The sequence below is a fragment of the Tachyglossus aculeatus genome, chromosome 4 (genome assembly GCF_015852505.1).
Source record: "Tachyglossus aculeatus isolate mTacAcu1 chromosome 4, mTacAcu1.pri, whole genome shotgun sequence".
Lineage (NCBI taxonomy): Eukaryota > Metazoa > Chordata > Mammalia > Monotremata > Tachyglossidae > Tachyglossus > Tachyglossus aculeatus.
The window spans coordinates 91,719,640-91,744,439 of record NC_052069.1 but is presented as its reverse complement, the minus strand read 5'-3'; the positions used below and the strand labels follow the sequence as shown (position 1 = coordinate 91,744,439).

General features: G+C 40.7%; 1 protein-coding gene across 4 annotated transcripts in view; it reads right to left on the bottom strand.

Moving 5' to 3' along the window:
- RUNX1T1 (RUNX1 partner transcriptional co-repressor 1) overlaps positions 1–24,800 on the bottom strand; it is a 166,837-nt gene that overhangs the window by 64,947 nt on the left and 77,090 nt on the right. For 3 of the 4 annotated variants that reach the window (XM_038745346.1, XM_038745343.1, XM_038745345.1), the window contains 2 exons: positions 5,108–5,245; positions 2,765–3,006 (listed from right to left, as the gene is read on the bottom strand). In XM_038745346.1, the coding sequence (XP_038601274.1) occupies positions 2,765–3,006; positions 5,108–5,245 (380 nt within the window). Of the gene's footprint in view, positions 1–2,764; positions 3,007–5,107; positions 5,246–15,689; positions 15,789–24,800 lie in introns of those variants that run through there. The other variant, XM_038745344.1, reaches the window with a different exon arrangement.

Below are 24,800 nucleotides of genomic sequence, written 5' to 3'. Positions count from 1 at the left end.
TACTCTTGCCCATTTCCATACTTTTCGGGCCCACAAATATTGAATGATTATGTCTTTTCCCATCCTTGTGTTAATAGTCACTGGTCAAACTAACCCAAATTCATTCAAGCGCATGTTTGTCCCCAGGATAATAACAGTGATAACAGTGACAATAATAATAATTTTTAAGCGCTTACTATGTGCCTTGCCCTGAAATAGTAGATAATTAGCTCAGACAGTCTCTTTCCCACACTGGGCTCATAGAATAAATAGCAGGGGAACAGGTATTGAATCCCTATTTTTCAGATGAGGAAACTGAGGCACAGAGAATTTAAGTGATTTTCCCAAAGTCACACATATACCAAGTGGCAGAGCTGGGATTAGAATCCACATTCTCTGGCTTCCAGACCTACACTCTTTCCTGTAGCCCACTCTGCTTCTCTGACCACACTGCTTCTTTGACAATTGAAGATAAAGACTCAACTTGAGGGAGATATTCATACAAAATGGCAATGCTTTCAAAATAGTTCATTTAAAGAGCCAGAAGAAGCAACTGTAGCCCATAGTTTATGGCATCTTGGACGTGCCAGTGTCATCACCTGGTGTCATCATATCTTTATCCAAGTTTCCACTCTAAATTCTGCTCCATTTCTCTCCAAGTGTTCTTCTATCAGGGCACAAACTCATGATGAGGCCGGCACCTATATAACTGAATTTTATTTTTGGCTAATTCCTTTGGGTTCAAAACTAAATCAAAATTACATCTTAACAATAGACCCATAAACACTGAAATTCACCTGCTGTAGACAGGCAAATTTTCTGATTCTTGTAAGAGAGTTTACTTTAGACCTGATTCTTATATATGCTGAATTAACTCTAGCTTAAAATTCCCACTCCTCATGTGTACCTCAGACACTCTGGATAAACCGGGGAAAAGAAGTCCTCTTTTTTCCTAAAGATCCTAAAATGTGTGCATTCAGTTGGAAAGTTTCGTGCCTCGCTGAACTCTTTTTTTTAATGGTATTTGTTAAGCACTTACTATGTACCAGGCACGGTGCTAAGCACTGGAGTAGATACAAACTAATCTGGTCAAACACGGTCCATGTCCCATATGGGGCTCACTGTCTTAATTCTCATTTTACCAATGAAGTAACAACACAGACCATTTAAGTGACTTGTCCAAGGTCACACAACAGATGTGGCAGAGGTGGAATTATAACCTATGTCCTTCCTATTCCCAGGCCCATGCTCTATCCACTAGGCCATGCTGCTTCTCATTTATGTTCCATAAATGGTTTATACATATGTTACTCATTTTTTTTTCAAACTGAACGCAGCATGGCCTAGTGGATATTATATGGTTTTGACACTCGTCTACGTGTTTTGTTTTTTGTCTGTCTCCCCCTTCTAGACTGTGAGCCTGTTGTTGGGTAGGGGCCATCTCTATCTGTTGCCAACTTGTACTTCCCAAGCGCTTAGTACGGTGCTCTGCACACAGTAAGTGCTCAATAAATACGATTGAATGAATGAATGAATGAATGAATACCAAGGAGGCATGCAGACCAGTGAAAAGATCAGCATTCAAATTGTAGTTCTGTCACTAAATAAGGGATGATCTTAAAAAACTTCTAAGGGGACAGACTGTTCACATCTCCTTCCCAACTTCCATGGCAACAGCGAGGAAACGTGAGGTAGTGAATAATGCTCAAACATCTTTAAATGTCCTATATCGACCAAAATACTTATTGTCAATATTTCATTAGTGGTTTCTGAGTGATTTTTGTTGTACTCATTCTAGATTATTTTTTCTTTAATATCTCACTTCCAAACTCGATGGGGAACTCATATAAGTAAATAATAAACATCATCTTCTTGTTTGGACTTTGATCCTCATTGTGAGGAATGAGATTTAATGAATCCAGCCCTACTGGGAGAGGGAGGGTAGGGACCTAGACCTGGAGGTAGACCACTTAAGTGTCTTTCCCCACCATCACCACCCGTAAAGTGACCTGGTAGAAAAATGTCTTATTTCTCATTACTCTCTATGTAAAGTGGGATAATTCCCATTTTCCAGCTAAGCAAAGGTTTTTCTTTTAAATGGTATTTTTAGGCACTTACTATGTGCCAAGCACTGGGATAGAAAATAATAATAATAATGATGGCATTTGTTAAGCACTTGCTATGTGCAAAGCACTGTTCTAATTGCTGGGGGGGATGCAAGGTGATTAGGTTGTCCCATGTGGGGCTCACAGTCTTCACCCCCATTTTACAGATGAGGAAACTGAGACTCAGAGAAGTGAAGTGACTTGCCCAAGGTCACACAGCAGACATGTGGCCTAGTCGGGATTAGAACCCATGACCTCTGACTCCCGAGTCCGGGCTCTTTCCACTGAGCTACGCTGCTTCTCTGTAAGATACAAAGTACTCATGTTGGACAGAGTCCCTGTCCCACATGGGGTGCACACTCTTAATCACCATTTTACAGGTGAGGTAACTGAGGCACAGAGGGGTTAAATGACTTGCACAAGGTCACATAATAGACAAGTGGCAGGACTGGAATTAGAATCCAGGTCCTTCTGACTCCCAAACCTGTGTGCTCTAACTGCTAGGCCATGCTGAAATTTTGGGTTCCTCACAAGCATCTGTCCTTATCTATAGTATAGGTTTCCTTTATCAAGAAACGTAGATACATGCAGCTAAGAAGCATTTATTACTCCCTCATCATTATGGGCAAACGAAAACTTCATTTTTCATTAAAGAAAAATTTGATGTTCTTTTTACTTACCACCAGGCCTAGTACAAGGGTGCGAACTCTCTCGCCAATCTCTGGTGAAATGTCATTGCCAAACTGCTGCAGTGTAGTAAGGAATCTCTTCAACTTGCTGAGTTGCCTGGCTCCGCAGGCCGGTGGTAACTGCTGATTTGCCAAGGAGGAAGAGGAGGAAGAGGAAGGCCCATTGCTGAAACCGTTGGGTGGAGACGGGGCCCCATTCAATGCTGTAGGGGAATGGCTTGTACCATTCGTTACTGTCAAGGAAGGATACGAAGCAGAATAAAAAATAAAATTCTGCGTTAAGCCAATCACAGTGAAATATGATGTTCTTGACCCCTAGTTAATCTTATGGCACTGACAAGGTTCTGACATAAAATATTTATGGCTTCACAGTTAATGATAGAATTAAGACCAATTAAGAGAGTCGATTATTCCTTACTTCTTGAATTCTGCACAGAAGCTGATCATAAAAGGAGTCTGCTGTAACTAGGACAGCCTTCACTCCCATTTGCACATATGCCAACCACCTGAAACGCTTCAACATGAAACAAACAGCATTTGGATGTCAGCCTTTTGTCATAGGCTTATATCAATATAACAAGTATATTCCTTTCTAAACTGTTCCCTTAGAGAAATGTACATTTGTTGAGACTAAATTTATCACTAAACATTTTTAATCATGTTTTGTACACACAACTGACAGCTGTGTTTATAAAAACAGGACTTTCAAGTTTTAACCTTATACCACCCAATTAGAGGGCTAGCTTCTCTTCCACACAATTCTTATCCAGTTCTGCAAGAAAGATGAAAATTTCGCACAAAGAAGTATAATGGATGTGACATTAATCAAGGACATATTTTTAGAAGTTGAGAAGTGACAACCAATTCAAGGTAGCAAGACAGAACACCATGGCTTCATGCCCATTTTGTGGCGATTCGCTTCTAAGAAAACACATTTGAAAGTTCATGTAATTTCCTTAAGGCCTTGCTAGAAAGGCTACTAGCAGAGGTGAATTGTGACTGTTTCGATTGTCTAAGTGGTGACTGAATGGTAACTTAATAGGTTACGGCAAGCCAAACTCAACACTAAATGTAAAATCGTCATTTTAGCATATTTATGATTCTAGCTCCAGAGCAAATATCCTTATGATATGGCCACAACTAAAGCTTAAATAGCTCACCCTGCTTAATTATTGCCCTTTAATATGGTAGATAAATCACACAAAAAATTCTCCACTTTTCCTCAGTGAGAAAACCATTTATAAAGCTATGAATTTTTAAAACTCCCAACATTCCAAGGCTTCTCATTAACTTGCCTGGGAATGACTACTAAACTTAGCTCACACTAGACATTCGCATAGTGCTGTGGCACTGGATAACAGCAAACTAAAAATCAAACAAGTTGACAGTATTACAACTTGGCCTTATTCAAGGCATCAAGCTCCCTGTAAGTTTAAAAAGCCTTTTAAAAGATAGTGTGACATGATATAAACAGCCTGGGCTATGTAAAGTGCCAAACCCCTCCAGCCCTTTGATTCTAGAAATAGTAATAAACCTTCTGCCTTTTATAGCTATTCTTTACTCGTACAGTTTTCGTTACACTTGTTCAACACGTAGCATTATTTGTAATGCAGAATAATTTGTTATCTTCACAAATCTTTGATTAAAATAGTCCTTAGGACTTGGAGGTTGTGTTAAATGAAGTTTCCTACTATCCTCACTAGGAATTCATTCTGAAAAATAGGAACTTTCTTGACTGACAAAATGGAGTACCATTTCCTCAGGTAACACAGAAAACAAATATGTTCCACCGATTAGATAGAGCAGGAGTTGATTGGCACTGAGTAGGAGCTTAATAGAAGTCTGTCAGATTCCAAACTAGAAGGATGATGCTATTTACTTCAGTGAGTTTTCAAATTCACTACTGATCATGTTTCCTATATGTGGAGGAGTCTAACATAAGGAAATGCTGGTTTCATCGTTATTTATTACAATCTGAAGGGATAGGGAGGGAATAGGAGATCAGAAGTCACCTTTAAAGAACTGCACCTTAGTCCAGTGAAAAAAACTTAAACCAATAAAGGAACATTTGCGTACTGCATAATTTGTTCAAAAGAATCAGTTATGCCCTTGTCAACAGGAAGTGAGTAACCACTCACAGGTATATTTCCTCAATTTTATCACCCTAGACCAATGGAAAAGTATTCCAAAAGGAGCACCTATTAAAACTGGACCATAACCAAACAAATATGCACTAACTTTCTCTCCACATATTGAGCTGACAGAAATTTTCACCCTGGGAAAAAGCACACACAGAAATACACCCAGAATGAAAGGAGACATGAATCTAATTACACGTTGTGGGTGTGAATGAACTGGTTCTGGGGGCTCCCTGGGATGTGGGAGGAGGTGGCATCGTTGGAGGCGTCAGCCTGGATTGTGTCTTCACATCCACAGGTGAGTCTGGCATTGTGGAGTGCTTCTCAGTACGATCTGTAAAACACCACAAGGAACATGTTTGATTTCTCCAAGGTTTACAGTTCCTTCAAGTAGGATAAAAACAACAACAACAATAGCAGCACAAAGATCCACCATGAACAGAATGGTCTCAGCACTTTACATAGTTAAATTATATGCACTGACTTCAGCTTGCAAGTTCAGGATTGCATCACCAAACCTTCAATTAAGGTGCATCACGGATGGGAGGCCTTCATTTGTAATCGGGTTGTACCGTCTTCTGTTTTTATTTACTGTTGGCATGGGGCAGATGCTGCCTTAGTAGCAGCATTGCATGCATGAACACAACTTCACTTGAAAACTTCCACATTAGCAAGAGAAGAATGAATAGAAGAAGAAGGTTGGTAATGAATCCCCTTATGACAACTCAGAAAGAAGGAAAATCTGATGTGTGGTTGTATAGGTGAGAGATTGGCAGGAGACAGTCGGCTTTCTGACTATTCCTGAGGCCACCTGCTCGCTGTTTCCATCTTTTGTTTTTAGAACCACTCGATAGAACAAGTTAAACACTACCCATCTCCTGGACATATTATTCCAGTCTTTTTTTCTTGTTTGATTCTAGAATCATCAATACCATATGCCGCATAATGAAGGCTAGCTTTTGTTTATTCAGTAATCATGCATTTGCATGGTTTATTATGAGAGTCTGGCAGTACTGTTTCAATTCAGAATCTCATATACTGAGGCAGAGAAGAATGTGGAGGCCCTTATTGCTTGGAAAATAAAAGTACAAAAGAAACCTTTTGGATAGTTCTAATTAAGAAAGTGAATGAAATAGAACTTGAAACACCTGGAATTTGCTATTAGTATTTAGCTCATTTTTATCTATTTTTAGCCCCTCCTGAGAGGAAAATTTGAAAATGCCGGTGTGGTTATCATCAACAGAGTTAAAGGTACTTCCCTGATTCCTAATGCCCTAAATACTGCTCAGCAAGCGTTTAAGTCTTTCACTACATTCTGCCAAATAGCATCACTTTTCCCTTAAGATTTCAAATATTTTTTTCCTCAAAGTACACTTATGACTATTTCCTTTGGTCCGATTTTGCTCTTGCCAATGCAATGTAAACAACTCTTTTCTAAATTGGACATCTTTAAATAGGTATTAGTTTGAAAGCCCTTTCAGTGGTAAAATATCAAAAACTAAGATACTTTCTAAAGAAAAGATGGCAAAAAATGTGAAACAATCTGTTGTCCTCGGAAACCAATCCATCACTGGTTTTCAGTGAGCCCTTACTAAGCAAGTAAGACCAAACAACAGTTAGTAGACATGTTCTGCCCACAAGGAGCTTACAAAATCTAACCAAGAATGCTAATTATATATATGTATATCTTTTAATACTGCTGTTTTAGATCTTATGTAGAACTCTCATGTACAAGAAAATGATGAAGATGATTTAGTTGTGATTACTAAATAAGAAAAAGTCAAAATTGCTACCATTTCTAAGCCTTTTGCTGCCTGACAGATTTGTTTTTCTTTTAAATACTTTCAATAAGTCTTACAAAAAAGAGAAACCGAAATGAAGACAATATTGGTGAAGGAGTAATGAAAGGCTTAAAGCAGCAAATACTCACTGAACAAAGGATTTTCAGTGTTGATTACTGATCTAGAGTTAATGCTTGCTATAACCCTATAATAGAGCCCAAAAGGCTTCCTGAGAGACACTGTAGGCCTCTATAGACAGGTGAAAGTGTTTGAAAGTAGTGGTAAAGACTTGATTGCAAAAAAAAAAAAATGTTTTCCTTCTGTTATCTATTTGTGCAAACTTGTCTCCATATTTCTGGGCTTGAGCATTTAACGACCAATGACAACAAATCATTTATTCGAAATAAATAACCATAGAAGCTCTGCTCAGAATGCTAATTGCTTCTTCAACAGTAAAATTCATCTCACACTCTACTCACCTCAACCAACCTCAGCAACTAGGGAATAAATAGCTTTCAGCTTATGTTGCAACTGAGGGAAGAGGTACAGCAGCAAATACAGACCCTCCTAAATAAAGGCAAATATTTTTGTCAAGCCAAGAAAGGAGGGAGAAGGGGAGGCTTGCCAGAGCTGGTTGGGAGATAACAGTGGGAGCTGCTAGTCCATCTGGTTTTCATTCTGCTAACACTCACATTGAACTGTTAGAGAAGGCAGTCCAGATCCACAGATTTGAAGCACGTGGGAGCACAGACGGAGACAGGGAAAAGGAAGGGGGTGGGGGAGAAGGCGGAGGGGAGAAGGATGGAAGAGAGTCTGCAAGAGGAGCAGAAGGAGGAATGAAACGAAGGGAGGAAGGGAAAACAGAGGGTAGTGATGGAAGGAAATGGGGGGTGGGGAGATGAGATGCAAACTAAGAAGGGTAAGGAAGAGAGGAGGTACAGAAGGGACAGTGAGAAAAGGAGGAAAGCCAGATGGAGAGAAAGGAGACAGGAATAGAAGCCAGAAAATTGAAAAAGGTCTGAGGGGAAGAAGGGACTAAGAGAGAGATACAGAAAGGAGGAAAAAAGAAAGGGAAATAAATAGGAGAGAGGCACGAGAGGAGGTCGAGGGGAAACACAAACTTTCAGCTTTTTCTTTATTGCAGTTGAAAGCACCTTTTACAGAGAGAAAGCATAGTCTCTATCCTCCAATTTGGCAGTAGCCGACAAAAAAAAAAAACCCTTGTGATCATTTCCCCAAATGAAATACCCTTTTTCTAAATTGTTTGATTTTAAAAAATAGATCCAATAAGACTTGAACAAACCAAACTTGTGCGCATCCTGTTGTTTACAATACCAGACGTTATAGTTGTGCTATATATAGCCCTCTCCTGGGTCATGGTTTCCAGCCATGTATTTTATGAATCCAGGATCCTTTTAAGTAACTTCAGGATGAACATAATTTAAACTTTGCTGTTTCTGGCTAGCGTATTAACATGACTGTCATCCAGAAATTCTTAACATTTACACAAAAATATTAGCGCCACCTCTTCTCAAGTGTTTTTAATTTTTTCTTGTAAATAATGCAGCTCCAGTGGCTAGCAAGCACAGGTTTTTGTTTTTTTTTAAATCAGGTACACATGCCTAATAGTTTGGAATGTTGATATTAGCCAAGATTTTGGGATGGTTAGCTTAGTTCAGATCAAATGGGGCGTCTACCAAGAGTCCTACAACTTCACCAAAGTGGGGCCATCTGTACCTCATTCCGTGCTGTTCAATGCAATCAATCCAAGATGGAAATAGATGGTGAAATAATGGGCCAGCCCTAATCCATACTCACAAAAAAAAACCAACCCTCTGGTACAGAAAGAGATTTAAGATAAATTCAGAAAATGTGCTTCAAGTATGCAAAGATGTATTGCATTTGTTTTGGATTATTTTAAAAAATTTTGAAATATATATATATTCTTGGAACCTTTATAGCAAAGAGTAAGAGCTGTGATTTAACACAGAAGCACTTAAGTTTTAAAATTAGAGATTACAGTAAAATCAACTTGAAATTATGTCATTTCTAATATGATTTTTGTTGTTTTTGTTGATGAGGCTATGTCCTGTGCTATGTTCAATTTTTAGGATAAACCTAGGTGGCAAAATAATTCATCGGCTTAGGAAAGCACTGGTGTATAAGAGGAGTTAAAAGTTATAAAAAAAACTATATGAAAGAAGCAGGGAAAAAAAAATGTGTTTTCAAATGGATTGACTTCACTTCCTTTATCCTAAATGATTTAGGCCATTTTTAAACAAGATAGTCTTTCATATATGGTAACATTTCAATTTACATGGCAAACATCCAAATCTAATGCATCAAGGCCGACTGATGTATGGAACAAAGTATGGAAAATATAAATACTTTACTGATACCATTTCAATATCCAGTTCAATGTCAAGCCTTTCTTAAAGTGGTGTGTTTTCAATTTCCTTTTTAAAATAAAAAAAAGTATGGCATAATATGCAATGGCATTTATTTTACTTTTAGTTAGTCCAAATAGTTCCAGATGTTCATTTAAGTTTGATGGATACTTAAAAGATGCTCAGCATTTTACCTAATATTACTATGCTTATGTTGAAGAAAGATCAGTATTAGAAAGATTGTGTGAACTACAAATAAACTGTTTAGACTACATTTCTTTTCTGTGATGAAGAATTCCACATATCAACTTAGACGAACGGGAATTTAGAAACCTTGTGCATATCGGAGTCAGGAAAGGAACTTCTTGGGCTGTCATTAAGCAAGTATCTATCATAAATTGTCACTGAAGTTTTAATTAGGAAGCCAAAAGGCATAGACAAGGGTCAAGGCAACAATATTAGAGACTGTGTCCATTAAAGGAATGTTGAGAAAAGAAGGAAGAAGGGGGGGAAAAACGGGGAGGAATGATATTTCGTTTACTTCAAAAGAGCAACTGGAGAGTATTTCCTGCTGCTATGGCAACCACTTGGAAACTGGTATTGGGGTGTGGGAAAGCAAGGCATTCCAGCCAATAAACCCCCCTACCTGGTCTCGAGGGTGACATGGTCGGAGGGGAAGAGTCAAAGAAAGGAAACCATGATAACCATACTCAAAGGCAGGGAGAACAGCTTTAATTCGAGACATACCTGGGAGTCAGAAGGTCACTGATTCTAATCCTACCTCTGCCCCTTGTCTGCTGCATAAGCTTGGGCAAGCCGCTTCACTTTTTCGTGCCTCAGTTACCTCATCTGTAAAATGGGGATTGAGGCTGTGAGCCCCACATGGGTCAGGGACTGTGTCCAACCCAATTTGCTTGTATAGACCCCAACGCTTAGTACAGTGCCTGGCACTTAGTAAGCACTTAAATACCATAATTATTATTGTAATTATTAATTTCCACCGTTCTGGGTGCTATTTGTGAGCAGACGTGGGAATGTGCTTCTGCTCACTGTGAGGCAGGACAGTCTTGCTTGGCATTTTGTTTGAAGAGAAGCAGCGTGGCTCAGTGGAAAGAGCACGGGCTTTGGAGTCAGAGGTCATGGGTTCAAATTCTGGCTCCGCCAATTGTCAGCTGTGTAACTTTGGGCAAGTCACTTAACTTCTCTGGGCCTCAGTTACCTCATCTGTAAAATGGGGATTGACTGTGAGCCCCACGTGGGACAACCTGATCACCTTGTATGCCCCCAGCGCTTAGAACAGTGCTTTGCACATAGTAAGCGCTTAATAAATACCGCAATTATTATTACTTAAAATCCGATGATATTAACCGTGAACTTCCCTGTTTTGTTATTAGAAATTTTTCCTGCAGTTTCCCAAAAGGTTACACTTAAATCAATGGTACTTCTTGAGTGCTTATTGTGTTCAGAGCACTATATTAAGCTCTTGGAAGCATACAAAATAAGAGAGTAGGTATAGACAATCCCCACTCACAAGGTGCTTACAGAGTAGAGGGAAAACATTCATTGAAAAAATAATAATAACAGATAGATATGTACATAAGTGCTGTGGGGCTGGGGAATGGGTGAACATAGGGGAAACAGCATGGCTCAGTGGAAAGTGCACAGGCTTTGGAGTCAGAGGTCATGGGTTCAAGTCCCAGCTCCTCCAATTGTCAGCTGTGTGACTTTGGGCAAGTCACTTAACTTCTCTGTGCCTCAGTTACCTCATCTGTAAAACGGGGATTAAGACTGTGAGCCCCCCCATGGGACAACGTGATCACCTTGTAACCTCCCCAGCACTTAGAACAGTGCTTTGCTTAATAAATGCCATAATTATTATTATTATTATCAAAGTGCTCATGGGGAACCGACCAAAGTGCACAAGCAATGCAGCAGGGAGGGCTTAGACAAGGTAGTGAGGGTTTTGTAGGTGTGATTTTAGTAGGGTTTGGATGATGTGTGGTGAGATGTCGCATATGAAGGGTGGGGGAATTACAGGCCAGAGAGAGGATGTGGGCAAGGGGTCAGTGGAGAGAAACACGAGACCAAAGTACAGTGAGAAGGCGGTGTTAGAGGAGCGGATTTTGTGAGCGGGGTTATGGTAAGAGATCTGAGAGGTAAGGTAGGAGAGGGAGAGCCAATTGAGTGCTTTAAATCTAATGGTAAAAATTTTCTGTTCAGCACTTAGCACCTCACTCCTTAGTTATCGAACAGGTAATCCTCATAGAGAGATAACCAGCTAACTAAACGGTTGAGAAAAACATGAATAAAGGAAAATCACAGATCGAAAAAGAAATGACATAACCGTGGCTTCCCTGTGTTCCTCAAATCGTTAAATCTCTTTGCCCTCTTGTAGGTAATAATAATAATAATAATGGCATTTATTAAGCGCTTACTATGTGCAAAGCACTGTTCTAAGTGCTGGTAATGTCACTGGTAGTAAAAGTAGTAGTTAGGGTATTATTACTAGGTGCAATGTACATACTAGTCACTCAGTTGTGTTTGAGTGTTTACTGTGTTCAGAGCACTGTACTAAGCACTTGGAAGAGCACAATATAACAGATACATTCCCTGCCCACAATGAGCTAACAGTCTAAATATAAATGTAGTAATAATAATAATAATAATAATGGTATTTGTTAAGCATTTACTATGTGCAAAGCACGGTTCTAAGCACTGGAGGGATACAAGGTGATCAGGTTGTCCCACGTGGGGCTCACATTCTTAATCCAAATTTTACAGATGAGGTAAATGAGGCACAGAGAAGTTATGTGACTTGCCCAAAGTCACACAGTTGACAAGTGACAGAGCAGGATTAGAACCCATGACCTCTGACTCTCAAGCCCATGCTCTTTCCACTGAGCCACGCTGCTTCTCTAAGCCAGTGAGCTAGTGCTTCTCTAGCACTAGTGCACTGTACTATACTAGTGCACTCCAGCTACTTGGGAAGGAACAGCAGAATTTCAACAAACGTTCCCTGCCCAAGGGAGCCTGCATCCTAATGATAGAGAGATACAAACCTATTTACAAAGAGGTAATCAGAATAAATATACCACACAGTAGATCATACACATGTACATAAGTGCTGATGGAGGGAACAAATCAATAAATATGTAAGATATGGAGGTGGTTGATGTATTAGGGAATTGGGAGTTAATCAGAAAAGGCTTATTGGAGATCGTGGGATTTTAAGAGAGTTTTGAAGGTGAGGATGGCTGTGGTCTAGATTGGGGATGAGTGGTTCTTGGCTGGTGGGACAACTTTCATTCATTCAATCGTATTTATTAAGCACTTACTATGTGCAGAGCACTGTACTAAGTGCTTGGGAAGTACAAGTTGGCAACATATGGAGACGGTCCCTACCCATCAATGGACTCACAGCCTAAGGAGATGGTAGCTGGAGGGACAAGTGTGAGGCACATCTAGAAGATTGGCCTGGGAGGAATGAAGAGATCAAGCTGACGATTATCAGATGAAGAGGAATGATATGTAAGATGGGGAGAGTTGGTGGAGTGACAATCTGATGATGGTGTTTTGGGGTTTTTTTTTTATTCAGAGGGAAATAAAATGGAATGTTGTGGCGCATGGCCCAGGTAAAAGATTTCCAATCATTCATTAATTCATTTATTCAATTGTATTTATTAAGCCCTTACTGTGCGCAGAGCACTATATCCAACACTTGGGAAAGTATAACAATAAATAGACACATTCCCTGACCAAAATGAGCTCACAGTCTAAAGGCAGGGAGACAGACGGCAATAATGTAAATAAAATTATAGATATGTACATAAATGCTGTGGGGCTGGGAGGCAGAGGAAGAGCAAAGGGAGCAAGTCAGGGTGACGCAGAAGGGAGTGGGAGATGTGAACCCGCTGTGGGCAGCGGTTGTCTCTATTTGTTGCTGAATTGTATTTTCCAAGCACTTAGTACAGTGCTCTGCACTTAGTAGGCGCTCAGTAAATATGATTGAATGAATGAATGAATGAATGAATTAGGAAAAGTGGGGCTTAGTCTGAGAAGGCCTCTGGGAAGAGATGTGCCTTCAATAAGGTTTTGAAGGGGGGGAGAGTAACTGTCTGTCGGATTTGTGGAGGGAAGGTATTCCAGACCAGAGACAGGATGTGGGCCAGGGGTTGGTGGTGAGACGGGCAAGATTTAGGCATAGTGAGAAGATAAGGAATCACTCATCCTATACCGACTAGATTACTGCATCAGGCTCCTTCCTGACCTCCCAACGTCCTGCCTCTCCCCACTTAAATCCACACTTCACTCCGCTTCCCAGATTATCTTTCTACAGAAACGTTCAGGGCATGTCACCCCTCTCCTGAAAAAATCTCCTCTGGTTGCCTATCAATCTCCCTGTCAATCAAAAACTCCTCATTATTGGTTTCAAAGCTCTCCAACACCTTGCCCCTTCTTACCTCACCTCCCTTCTCTCTTTCTACATCCCAGTCTTCACACTCTGCTCCTCTGGTGCTAACTTTCTCACTGTGCCTCATTCTCACCTTTCTCACTGCCGACCCCTGACCCCATCCTACCTCAGGCCTGGAACACCCTCCCTCCACCAATTCACCAAACAATCACACTTCAACTCTTCAAAGCCTTACTGAAGGTGCACCTCCTCCAAGAAGCCTTCCCAGGCTATGCCCCCTTTCCTCGGCTCTGCCTCCCTTCCACGTCACCTCGACTCACTCCCTTTGCTCTTCCCCACCTTCCCACCCCACAGCACTATGTATATATGTATATAGCTGTAATTCTATTTATTTATATTGATGCCTCATTACTTGTTTTGAAGTCTGTCTCTCTCTCTCTAGATGGTAAATCTGTTGTGGGCAGGATTGTCTCTCTTTATTGCTGTATTGCACTTTCCAAGCACTTAGTACAGTGCTCTGCACACCACAAACACTCAATAAAAGCAATTGAGTGAATGAATGAATGAGTTAGCACTAGAGGAGCAAAGTGCCGTAGTAAGGGGAAAGGTGATGGCGTGCTTTAAACCCAATGATGAGGAGTTTTTGTTTGATATGAAGGTGGACAGGCAACCGCTGGGAATTTCTGAGGAGGCAGGTGACATATCCTGAATGATTTTGTAGAAAGATGATCCGGGCAGTGGAGTGAAGTATAGACTGGAGTGGGGAGAGGCAGAAGGTTGGGAGGTCAGCAAGGAGGTTGATGCAGTACTAGTGGGACAGGATGGGTGATTGTAATAATGTGGTAACAGTTTGGATGGAGAGGAAAGGGTGGATTTAGCAATGTTGTGAAGGTGGGACTGACAGGATTTGATGACAGAATGACTATAAGAATTGAATTAGAGAGAGGAGTCGAGAGCAACGTTATGGGTTGTGAGACAGGAAGGATGGTGGTGCTGTCTACAGTGATGGGAAAGGCAGAGAGAGGACAGGGTTCGGGTGGGAAGATAAAGAGCTCTGTTTTGGACATGTTAAGTTTGAAATGATGGGAGGACATCCAAGTAGAGACATCTTGAAGACAGGAGGAGATGTGAGCCTGGAGAGAAGGAGAGAGATCAGGGGAGGAGATGTAGATTTGGGTATTGTCTGCAGAGAGAGTGTAGTTGAAGCCACAGGAGTGAATGAGTTCTTCGAGGGAGTGAGTGTAGATGGAGAATAGAAGGGGATCCAGAACTGAACCTTGAGGGACCCCCACAGTTGGGGGGTGGAAGGCAGAGGAGGAGTCCATGAAGAAGACTGAGAATGAACAGCCAGAGAGATAAGAGGAGAACCAGGAGATGACAGGTGTTCCCAATCTGACCTGAATGATTTCAGAGCAGATATTTTTTTCTCCTTATATTTCCACGATGGCATGGGGGCTGGGCTGCCCTAGCTGGCATGTGTACCACAGAAACAACTTAGCCACCAGCATCCTCTGAGGCCATGGTACAGATATCACGCTGTAGTGTGCAAGGAAGCCAGGGGGCCGGGGGGCATCAGTAATGCTGTCATCTCCCTCAGAGAGCTAGCGTGGCTCCAGGCGGGAAGTAGACAACTCCTGGGTCAAGGCGGAGAACAGTTAGCCTGTGTTCCTATCCCGCCTGCTATTTAAGTCACCTAGATGGGGCATGCAGCTTGCCACCACCAGGACCATTGGTATTTCACTCATCCATACCAGGCTGCAGAATCAGCCACAGTCTTGCTGTCACCTCAGTGAAAAATGGTTCACCGCCCCCCCCGTTACACACACACGCACATGCACACGCACACACATGTCTGTTCCTTCAAATATCGTGGACCCCAATCCAGTTCATTCATTCAATCATATTTATTGAGTGCTTAATGTGTGCAGAGCACTGTACTAATCCACTTCTGACTTGAAGCAACTTTTACTCTCATCCCTGTCAGGGAGACTCCTAGGAAGTATCTGTTTGACATTTCTCTTCCACCAGTTGATAGTTCCTGGTCACGGGGTACCCCCAGATACCAACCACACTCATTTCTTGAATCCTACAGACCACTACTCCAAAGCTCACCAAAACATAGCTCCAAATTCACACTTCCTCATCTTCACATACACACAAAAAGATAGTTACCCACACCTCAACACACCAATTTCTCACCTGACCTCCATCTCCCTCTCCTCATTCCCAAATCTTGCGCTTGCATTGGTTCTCTTCAACTTCTGAAGATGACCATATGCAGCTTCCAGAGTCAGGCAGTTTTCCACCCCTGCAAAAGACCACTAAATTTACTAATGATACCTCAAAAAAAAGCTGAATTAATATTTCAATTTCATTCATTCATTCAATCGTATTTATTAAGCGCTTACTGTGTACAGAGCACTGTACTAAGGGCTTGAGAAGTACAAATCGGCAACATATAGAGATGGTCCCTACCCAACAACAGGCTCACAGTCTAGAAGGGGGAGACAGACAATAAAACAAAACAAGTACAGAGGTGTCAATACCATCAAAATAAATAGAATTTTAAATAGAATTCAACCAATGGATTTTACTGAGTGCTAACTGTGGAAAAAGCCAACCTACAACAAAATGGGATAAAAGCATGATAAATATCTTCACTTTATGAAGAATGGGTTCCATAAAAACAATCCCCTTCTTGGACAAAATGATAGGTTTGTTCGATCACGGATGGCAAAAAAAAAAAAAATGTAAGTAAAATGGCAGGTTGAAGAGGATTACCTTCCTGTTCTTACACCAGTCCAACAAGTAGCTGGATTTTCAATACAACAACAGTACAACAATACAACAAGTAGCTGGATTTTCAAACAGTTGGATAGTCACCCAGGTTTTGAAAACTCCACTGAAGGCAGTATTCTAGTGAAATTTAGTTTCCGATAAAAAAGGATGGAGGAGACTTGGTCCTGAAGCTTCAGGACAGAGAACGTGCAAAGAAGAATTGATTGTAGTGCTAGTCGTTTGTGTAGTGTCCCACACACACTCCCAGTCTTGCCAGTCATGTTACAGGAGTACAATGATAAAGTAGGAAGAAAGGGGTGCAAGCACATTGTTATCTTTATAGGTCTTTGTCCACGTTAGCCCCATTAGCCAGCTACAGGCAAAGCCAGATATAGAGTTCAGGTCTTCTGGTTCCCAGAGTAGTGTGCACTAGCCACTGGAGAAACCAATGCTAGAAAGTAGAAAGGAAAGGAAATAACTAAAGCAGATGGACTTCCCCATTTGGTCCTTTCTAACACGGAAGAATTGGTTGAAGATATACAGGCGGAAGGATTCTTGTGTGGAAGCAGTAATAATCAATCAATAGCATTTATTGAGTGCTACAGGACGTTCTGGAGAAAATATATCCATAGAGTTGCTACGATTTGGAAACGAGTCCACAGCACTTGATAATAACCTATGTCCATAACACTCTACTAAGTGCTTGGGAAACATTCTACCAACTATGTAATATTGCACTCTCCCAATGCTCAATAAATACCATTAGTTGTTCGAGTTCATTCATTCATTCAATTGTATTGAGTGCTTACAGTGTGCAGAGCACTGTACTAAGCACTTGGGAAGTACAAATAGGCAACATATAGAGACATCCCTACTGAACAACGGGCTCACAGTCTAGAAGGGGGAGACAGACAACAAAACAAGTAGACAGGTGTCAATATCATCATAATAAAAAGAAGTATAGCTATATACACATCACTGTTAACATAAATTGAGTAGTAAATATGTACAAATAAAATAGAGTAATAAATATGTACAAATAAAATAAATTGAGTAATAGATATGTACAAATATATACAAGTGCAGTTGAGAGGGGAAGAGGGTAGGGCAGATGGAGGAGGGATAATGGGGGGAGGAGAGGAAAAAGGGGGGGTCTCTGTCTGGGAAGGCCTTTGAAGGGAGGAAGAGAGATAGTTCAGTGGATGTGTGGAGGGAGGGCATCCCAGGCCAGAGGTAGGATGTGGGCCAGGGGTCGACGGCAGGACAGGCGAGAATGAGGCACAGTGAGGAAAGTAGCAGTAGAGGAGAGAAGTGAGCGGGCTGGGCTGCAGAAGGAGTGAAGGGAGGTGAGGTAGGAGGGGGCGAGGTGATGGACAGACTTGAAGCTGGTAGAGATGATCTCTGCCCTCTAACAGTTTACAGTCTACAGGGGGAGACTGACATAAAAATAGAATGGACTAGGAGAAATAGTAGTCATAGTGTGATCACACTTCAGATCTTAAGGAAAGAGAGAAGTCAGGAAGAAAGAGAAAAAGGACTTTGGGGAAAGCAAATTTTAAAGACAGGTCAAAAAGAAAGTCTAGAAAACAAAGGTATCCAATAAACTCATTGGTCTTCAAAAAAATGATCTAAAGGATCAAGAATACATATGTTATAGCGATGTTTACACAGACAGCATAATGAAGAGGTCAAGGCGTGATTTGTGAAGTCAGGAGCACTAGATTCTAGTCCCAGCTCTGCTACTGGCCTGCTGTAGTGCCTCATAAAGACACTTTCCCACTCTGTTCCTGCCCACCCCTCCCACCGCAGTGTGCAGATAAAATGAGAAAAATGATAGAACTGACCTGTGGATGAATGCAAGTGTTATTTAAATTTAAAGAAATATTTTAGTTGGCACATGAAGGGCAATAGTAAGATGCCAAGTTGCTAAACCAAGACCTTTTAAGTTACCTGAAGGAAAAAATGAGAAAGCTACAAAAAGTGGAATAAATGCCAGATAACCCAATGACATAGGGACAAGATTAGAGAAGTGAGAAGTGAAAAGGAAATGCAATTAGTCCAAGACAAAAGGAAACAAAAACTGCTTTAATTATATTAATCAAAAGAGGAAGGACAGGGAAAATGTTGCTCCCTTCTATTCACAAGAAGGGAAAGCTGCAAAGATGATTCTAATTGAACAGAGATTTTAAATTGTTTTTTCCACTTCATTCTTTACAAAAAAAGGTCAAATGTGTAAGGTTGGCCAGGGCAAATCCCGTATTTAATTAGCAGTTGGAAACAATTAGAGGTATATTTTTAAAACTGGATATTTTCAACTCAGTACTGACTGGTGTTGTGCCATAGATTGGTACACGATTGGCAGATGTATTGCTTAGCCAGTAACTATTATTTTTGAGAATTCAGCTATAGAGGCCTAAGAAATGAAAGAAAAAGGGGCAGGAGGGGGGAAGTTAGTCTGGGATTACAGACTAGACCAGTTATGTTAGCATCTAGATCTGGAAAGATTCCAAAACAAATTATCCAACAATTAGTTTGCAGATATCTAGACAGCAACTGATATGACTTTATGTTGACTCTAGATTGCAAGCTGGTTATAGGCAGGGAAAGTATCTGCTAATACGGTTGTATTGTACTCTCCCAAATGCTTAATAGAGTGCTTTGCACATAGTAAGTACTCAATAAACACCACTGACTGATTAAGCAAATTATGTCACAATTTAATCTTCCTCTACAATAGAATGACAGGCTTTGGAGACAATGAAAGCAAAAGAGATGCTTTTCTCAAAACACTCTCGTTAAGAAGCTAGGAAAATAGTGTGAGTAGGTTGCATCCCTGGTCTCCGGGACATTTGCTTCCAAATGGTAGTCCAGAAATGGTTCCATATCCACCTTAGCTGACATATCTACAAGGATATGTCCTATGACAAATTATTTTCCCTTGCTCGGCCCCACATACACATCCCTAATTTTTTTTATGGTACCGGTTAAGGGCTTACTATGTGCCAGGCACAGTACTAAGCAATGGGGTAAGATACAAAATAATCAGACTGTACACAGCCCCTGACAGTCACGTGGCTCACAGTCTTAATCCCCACTTTGTAGGTGAGGGAACTGAGGCACAGAGAAGTTAAGTGACTTGCCCAAGGTCACCCAGCAGACAAGTGGCAGAGTTGGGATTAGAAACCAGGTCCTTCTGATTCCCAAACCCAAGCTCTGTCCATTAGGCCACATTGCTTCACCCTAGGCCAAGCTGCTTCTTTTTCTATATTATCTATATTACTATGGATATTATCAATATTATTGATCTATATCAATATCTGCATCCCTCTCTAGACCATAAGCTCTTTGTGATTAGGGAAATGTGTTTACCAACTCTATTACATTCTACTCTCCCGAGCATTTAATACAGTGCTCTGCACATAGAAAGCACTCAATATGAGTTATTGATTCAATATCTCTATTGTTAACCTGGATGAAAAAAGGGACCGTATGGTGATGATGCTAAATTGGGAGGAGTTGGCAGTATTTTGAAAATAAGGGGAAAAAAATCAAAACTAACAGAAATTGGAAAGTCAGTTCTGCAAAACCTAAATAGAGCCAACAGAGACAAAAGCAGGATGGCACACTTGCTAATCAAAAGAAATCTTCACAAAAGATAGAATGGGGAATATTCTGTAGGAAGAGAAATTAGGGCCATAGTGAACTAGAAGTTAAGCTAACACAATACAGGAATGTAGTAGCTAGAGTAACATGCAAGGATTAGGAAGTCATCTATTAACTAAACCCTGAATTGTTCAGACATTGAGCATTTTGTCACAAAGAGCAATAATCATTTCTATTAATCCTATTGTACTTTCCAAGTGCTTAGTATGACACTTAGTATTAGACAAAAGAGGGCCCATACAGTCCTATAAAGAAAAAGGTCCAAGGGGCAAAAATGTAGTTTCCCTGTCTTGTCCTGTGCCGTCGGGTAGTTGCCGACCCATAGCGACACCATGGATACATCTCCCTCAGAACGCCCCACCTCTATCTGCAATTGTTCTGGTAGTGTTTCCACAGAGTTTTCTTGGTAAAAATCCAGAAGTGGTTTACCATTGCCTCCTTCCACACAACTTGGGTCTCCACCCTCAACATTCTCCCTTGCCGCTACTGCCCAGCACAAGTGAGTTTTGACTCGTAGCAGATTGCCTTCCACTCACTAGCCACTGCCCAAGTTAGGAATGTAATGGATAGGACTCTGCTTGACTCTTCCTCCCATAGCTGAGACTGGTAGGATACTGAAAACTCTCCAGGTGTGACTCTGAGAGGATAGTTCCCATGAGAAAAGGTTAAAGCAATTGGGATTATTTATCTTACAATATACTCCTTGTCGGCAGGGACCATATCTACCTACTCTATTGTATTGTACCTTCCCAAGGACTTAGTACAGTGCTCTGCACAAGTGCTCGATAAATGCCACTGATTAACTTATTGAAGGCTAACAGATTACTTAGTAGCTGCCTTCAGGTCTATAAAAGGTCTTTAATGTGGAGGATGCCAACCTGTGGTTTTCCATGTCCAGTGAGCACAAACAAGAGGAAATTGGTTCACCTTAAAATCAGTAATAATAACAGTAATAATACTAATGGTATTTGTTAAGCGCTTACTATGTGCAAAGCACTGTTCTAAGTGCTGAATGATGTACAGAACATAAGGAAGATCTTCTTGACTATAAAGGTGATCAAACACTGGAATGTACTATCAATCAATCAATCGTATTTATTGAGCGCTTACTATGTGCAGAGCACTGTACTAAGCGCTTGGGAAGTACAAATTGGCAACATATAGAGACAGTCCCTACCCAACAGTGGGCTCACAGTCTAAAAGGGGGAGACAGAGAACAAAACCAACCATACTAACAAAATAAAATAAATAGGATAGAGAAAAAAAACATCCAACTGTCCCACAAGGCTTTGTCATGCTTCTTCCTGGACACAGGAAATTAAATCAGATGGACTTCATGGATTTTTCTAGTGTTATTATTTTATGTTTCCATAATGATTACTAGCAAATTTCATTGTAAAATCTCAGGGATTACACGTGGTGTTCTGAGTCGGGGTCAATCCTGGATTCGCTCCTATTTAACATTTTCATCAATGGCCTGCATGGTGGAACAGAAACCAGGCTCATTAAATCTGCAGATGGCACCAAGCTGCCCAACACATTCCAAAGCAGACTTAAAATTCAAAATGACTTGGATAAAGAGACAAAGTGAGAAACAAACAGAATGACACCCCATGAGGGAAAAGCACATGGTAGTTCACAGAAACAATGCCACATGTTTCACCATTGCAGTCACGGGGTGAAATGATGGAAAATAAAATCATCTGCTGAATGGAGTAGGTATGGCTCTTTATGTACAAGGTTGAAAGATGTTAACACATGAGGCCACAACTTAATTTATCTATCAAATAAGGGGAATATAGGCACCCTTCAGGTTCAAAGGCAAGATTTGTGAAAGCGACTTGCTATCCATGGACACAAGCATGGCCAGGACTCTAGACTGTAAGCTCTTTGTGGGTAAGGAACTTGTCTGCCAACTCTGTTGTATTGTACTCTATCAAGCGTGTTATATAGTGCTCTGTACACAGTAAGCACTCAAGAAATATGATTGATTGATATGTGATCCACAGCCTGTTTCATTCAATTGCATTTATTGAGCAACTACTGTGTGCAGAGCACTGTACTAAGTGCTTGGAAGAGTATAATGTAGAAATAAACAGACACATTCCCTGCCCTCCCATGTTGTATATCAGGCAAACAGCAGTTTTTGGTTTACCATGGCAGGTTCTGTTTTTTTTTAACTTTTTTTCTAAGGCCCTTGTAGGCAGGGATTACATTTACCATCTCTGTTGCACTGGATTTTCCCAAGCACTTAGTACAGTGCTCTGCACGCAGTATGTGCTTAATAGATACTACCAATTGATGCACAGAACCTATACTCAAGAAGAGTAATGAGGTCTAGAGGAAAGAGAGCCAGGAGTCCTGGGTTCTAATTCTGGCTCTGCCACTTGCCTGCTGTTTGGACTTTGGGCAAGTCACTTAATTTCTCTGAGTCTCAGTTTCCTCATCTGTAGAAATGGGGGATAAGATAAAGCTCCCCTTTAGATTTGAGCCCCACATGTAACAGGAGCTGTTCAGACTGCCTATATTGTATTTATCCTATGGCTTAGTTCATTCATTCATTCACTGCTTGGCATATAGTAAGTACCTAACAAATACCACTATTATTATTAAGAGGGAATCCTGGTTTCATGCCAAAGTGGTTCTCTGTGCTCTGGGCTCTCTACTGCCCATATTAACCCTCCACTACCAACCAATGTGTTTTATCAAATCTTTGGAGTGGTTATAATCACTTTACTTCCATCTGCCACGCAAGGGCTTTAGGGGTTATAGATTCACATCAAAAGGCATTCCTCAGGTGAAAGGACATGTCATTATTCCACAGTTTCTTGAGCTTATTTTTATAGCCTTGGGCAGTAACTTCACCATCAACTCTGAGTGTGAACACCAATTTCACAAACACAGCAAGAGTGTTCCTTCTAGTCTACAATTGGCCCTGTCGAAGTTGAGGGGAACAATGCTAGAAAGTAGAAAGGAAAGGAAATAACTAAAGCAGATGGCCTTCCTCATTTGGCCCTTTCTAACACGGAAGAATTGGTTGAAGATATAAAGGCTGAAGGATTCTTGTGTGGAGGCAGTAATAAGGAAGCTGCCTCAATAAGAGATGGGTCTTTGGTTTAATCTGCCTGTTCTCCACCACCTTTTCTGAGGTGGTTCCCCTCAGCTTCCTCTCTGAAGCTGCCCTGGGCCAAATCTTGCCCTTGCTGCTCTTCATGGGGAACAGAAGGAAAACTACTGATTGGCCAGAAACATTTGAGGCTTTTAAAGGTCCATTTTCTATTTTCTTTTATTCTATGTAAACAAAACCTAACATCCTTCTAGGTTGATATATGTGTAATGTGTATACATAAAATGTGTATATAAACATGGGAGGGTGTTAGTTTATACACACACACATAGACACATATATTAAAAACAGTAGAAGATACATGATAACTGGCTGAGTTGGTGAAATGAATAATAATAACAATAATAATGGTATTTGTAAAGCACTTATTATGTGTCAGGAATTGTACTAAGTGTGGATTCAAGCAAATTGGTTTGGACACAGTCCCTGCCCCATGTGGGGCTCACAGTTTTCATCCCCATTTTACAGATGAGTTAACTAAGGCCCAGAAAAGTAAAGTGACTTGCCTAAGGTCACCCAGCAGACAAGTGGAGGGGCCAAAATTAGAACCCATGACCTTCTGACTTCCGGGTCTGTGCTCTAACCAATATGATTCCAAAGTTATCTCAGGATAAACAAGATTCAGTATTGGCTCATGTTAGTTATAAAAAAGAGAGATGTGTGTTACTAAGATGAGCAAAAAAAAATATAGGATCCACAACATAGTCCTGCTCTCTCACTCTTCACTGGTCATATCGGTGCTACAGAAGAAGCTGGTTACCAGCTGCAATTAATCCATCAAACAATGGTATTTATTGAACTTTTTCCATGTACAGAACACTATACTAAGTGCTTGGGAGAGTGCATACAACAGAATTAGCAGACTTGGTTCCTGCCCAAAACATGCAAGAAACAGAGAAATGAAAGGTTCAGGTTGTCAAAGAGAGGTGATTTTCCATAATGGCATCCAGCATGTACTGTATAATTTGAAATAGGAGATGAGAAAAAACACCTCAAAGGCTCAGTGAAGCACAACTTCACATGTGACTAGTTGCTAGAGACAACCACAAAAAAAAAAAAAAAACAAGAGTCAAGAATGGAATCATATTTTAGTTCCAGGGTTTCAAGAGATCATGACACCAACAAGTAGAATAGCATGCTAGAAATACCGATTTGCAAGCGACCATCTTTAGACCTGGACAATCAAGAGATCATGACACCAACATGTAGAATAGCATGCTAGAAATACCGATTTGCACGCAACCATCTTTAGACCTGGACAATAAAGAAGGAACCAGTCACACCACTCTTGTCAACCAGATGGATACTTATCACTGCCAGAAGCAACATCTTTGAATCTGAACAGCAGATATTTATATCAAATAGAAACTTTTAAGATTTTATATAACATGGAGAAATGGTCCCTTCCTCCAACTAGTTTAGAATCAAAAATAGGAATTTCCTATGTAAAGCAATCATAAATACTCCAGAAGACCTAACTGTAGGAACAGAAGAATCTGTCAGAAGGCTTAATGAGGAAGAATTTACCAGAGAGATAAGTAAAGATGTCCAAGACAGCCCAAAGGAGATGAACCTAATAGACTCCCATGCATGGAGCCCAAAAATGGGATCCCACTGACATGGAGGATATTTCCCTTTCAAGCTTTCCATTTTCCTTCATATCCCAAAGCCTCACATCATATACCCTTCTACAAGCTCAATCTTTTCTACCTGCTAGGAGGAAAAGTAATAATACTAAGGGC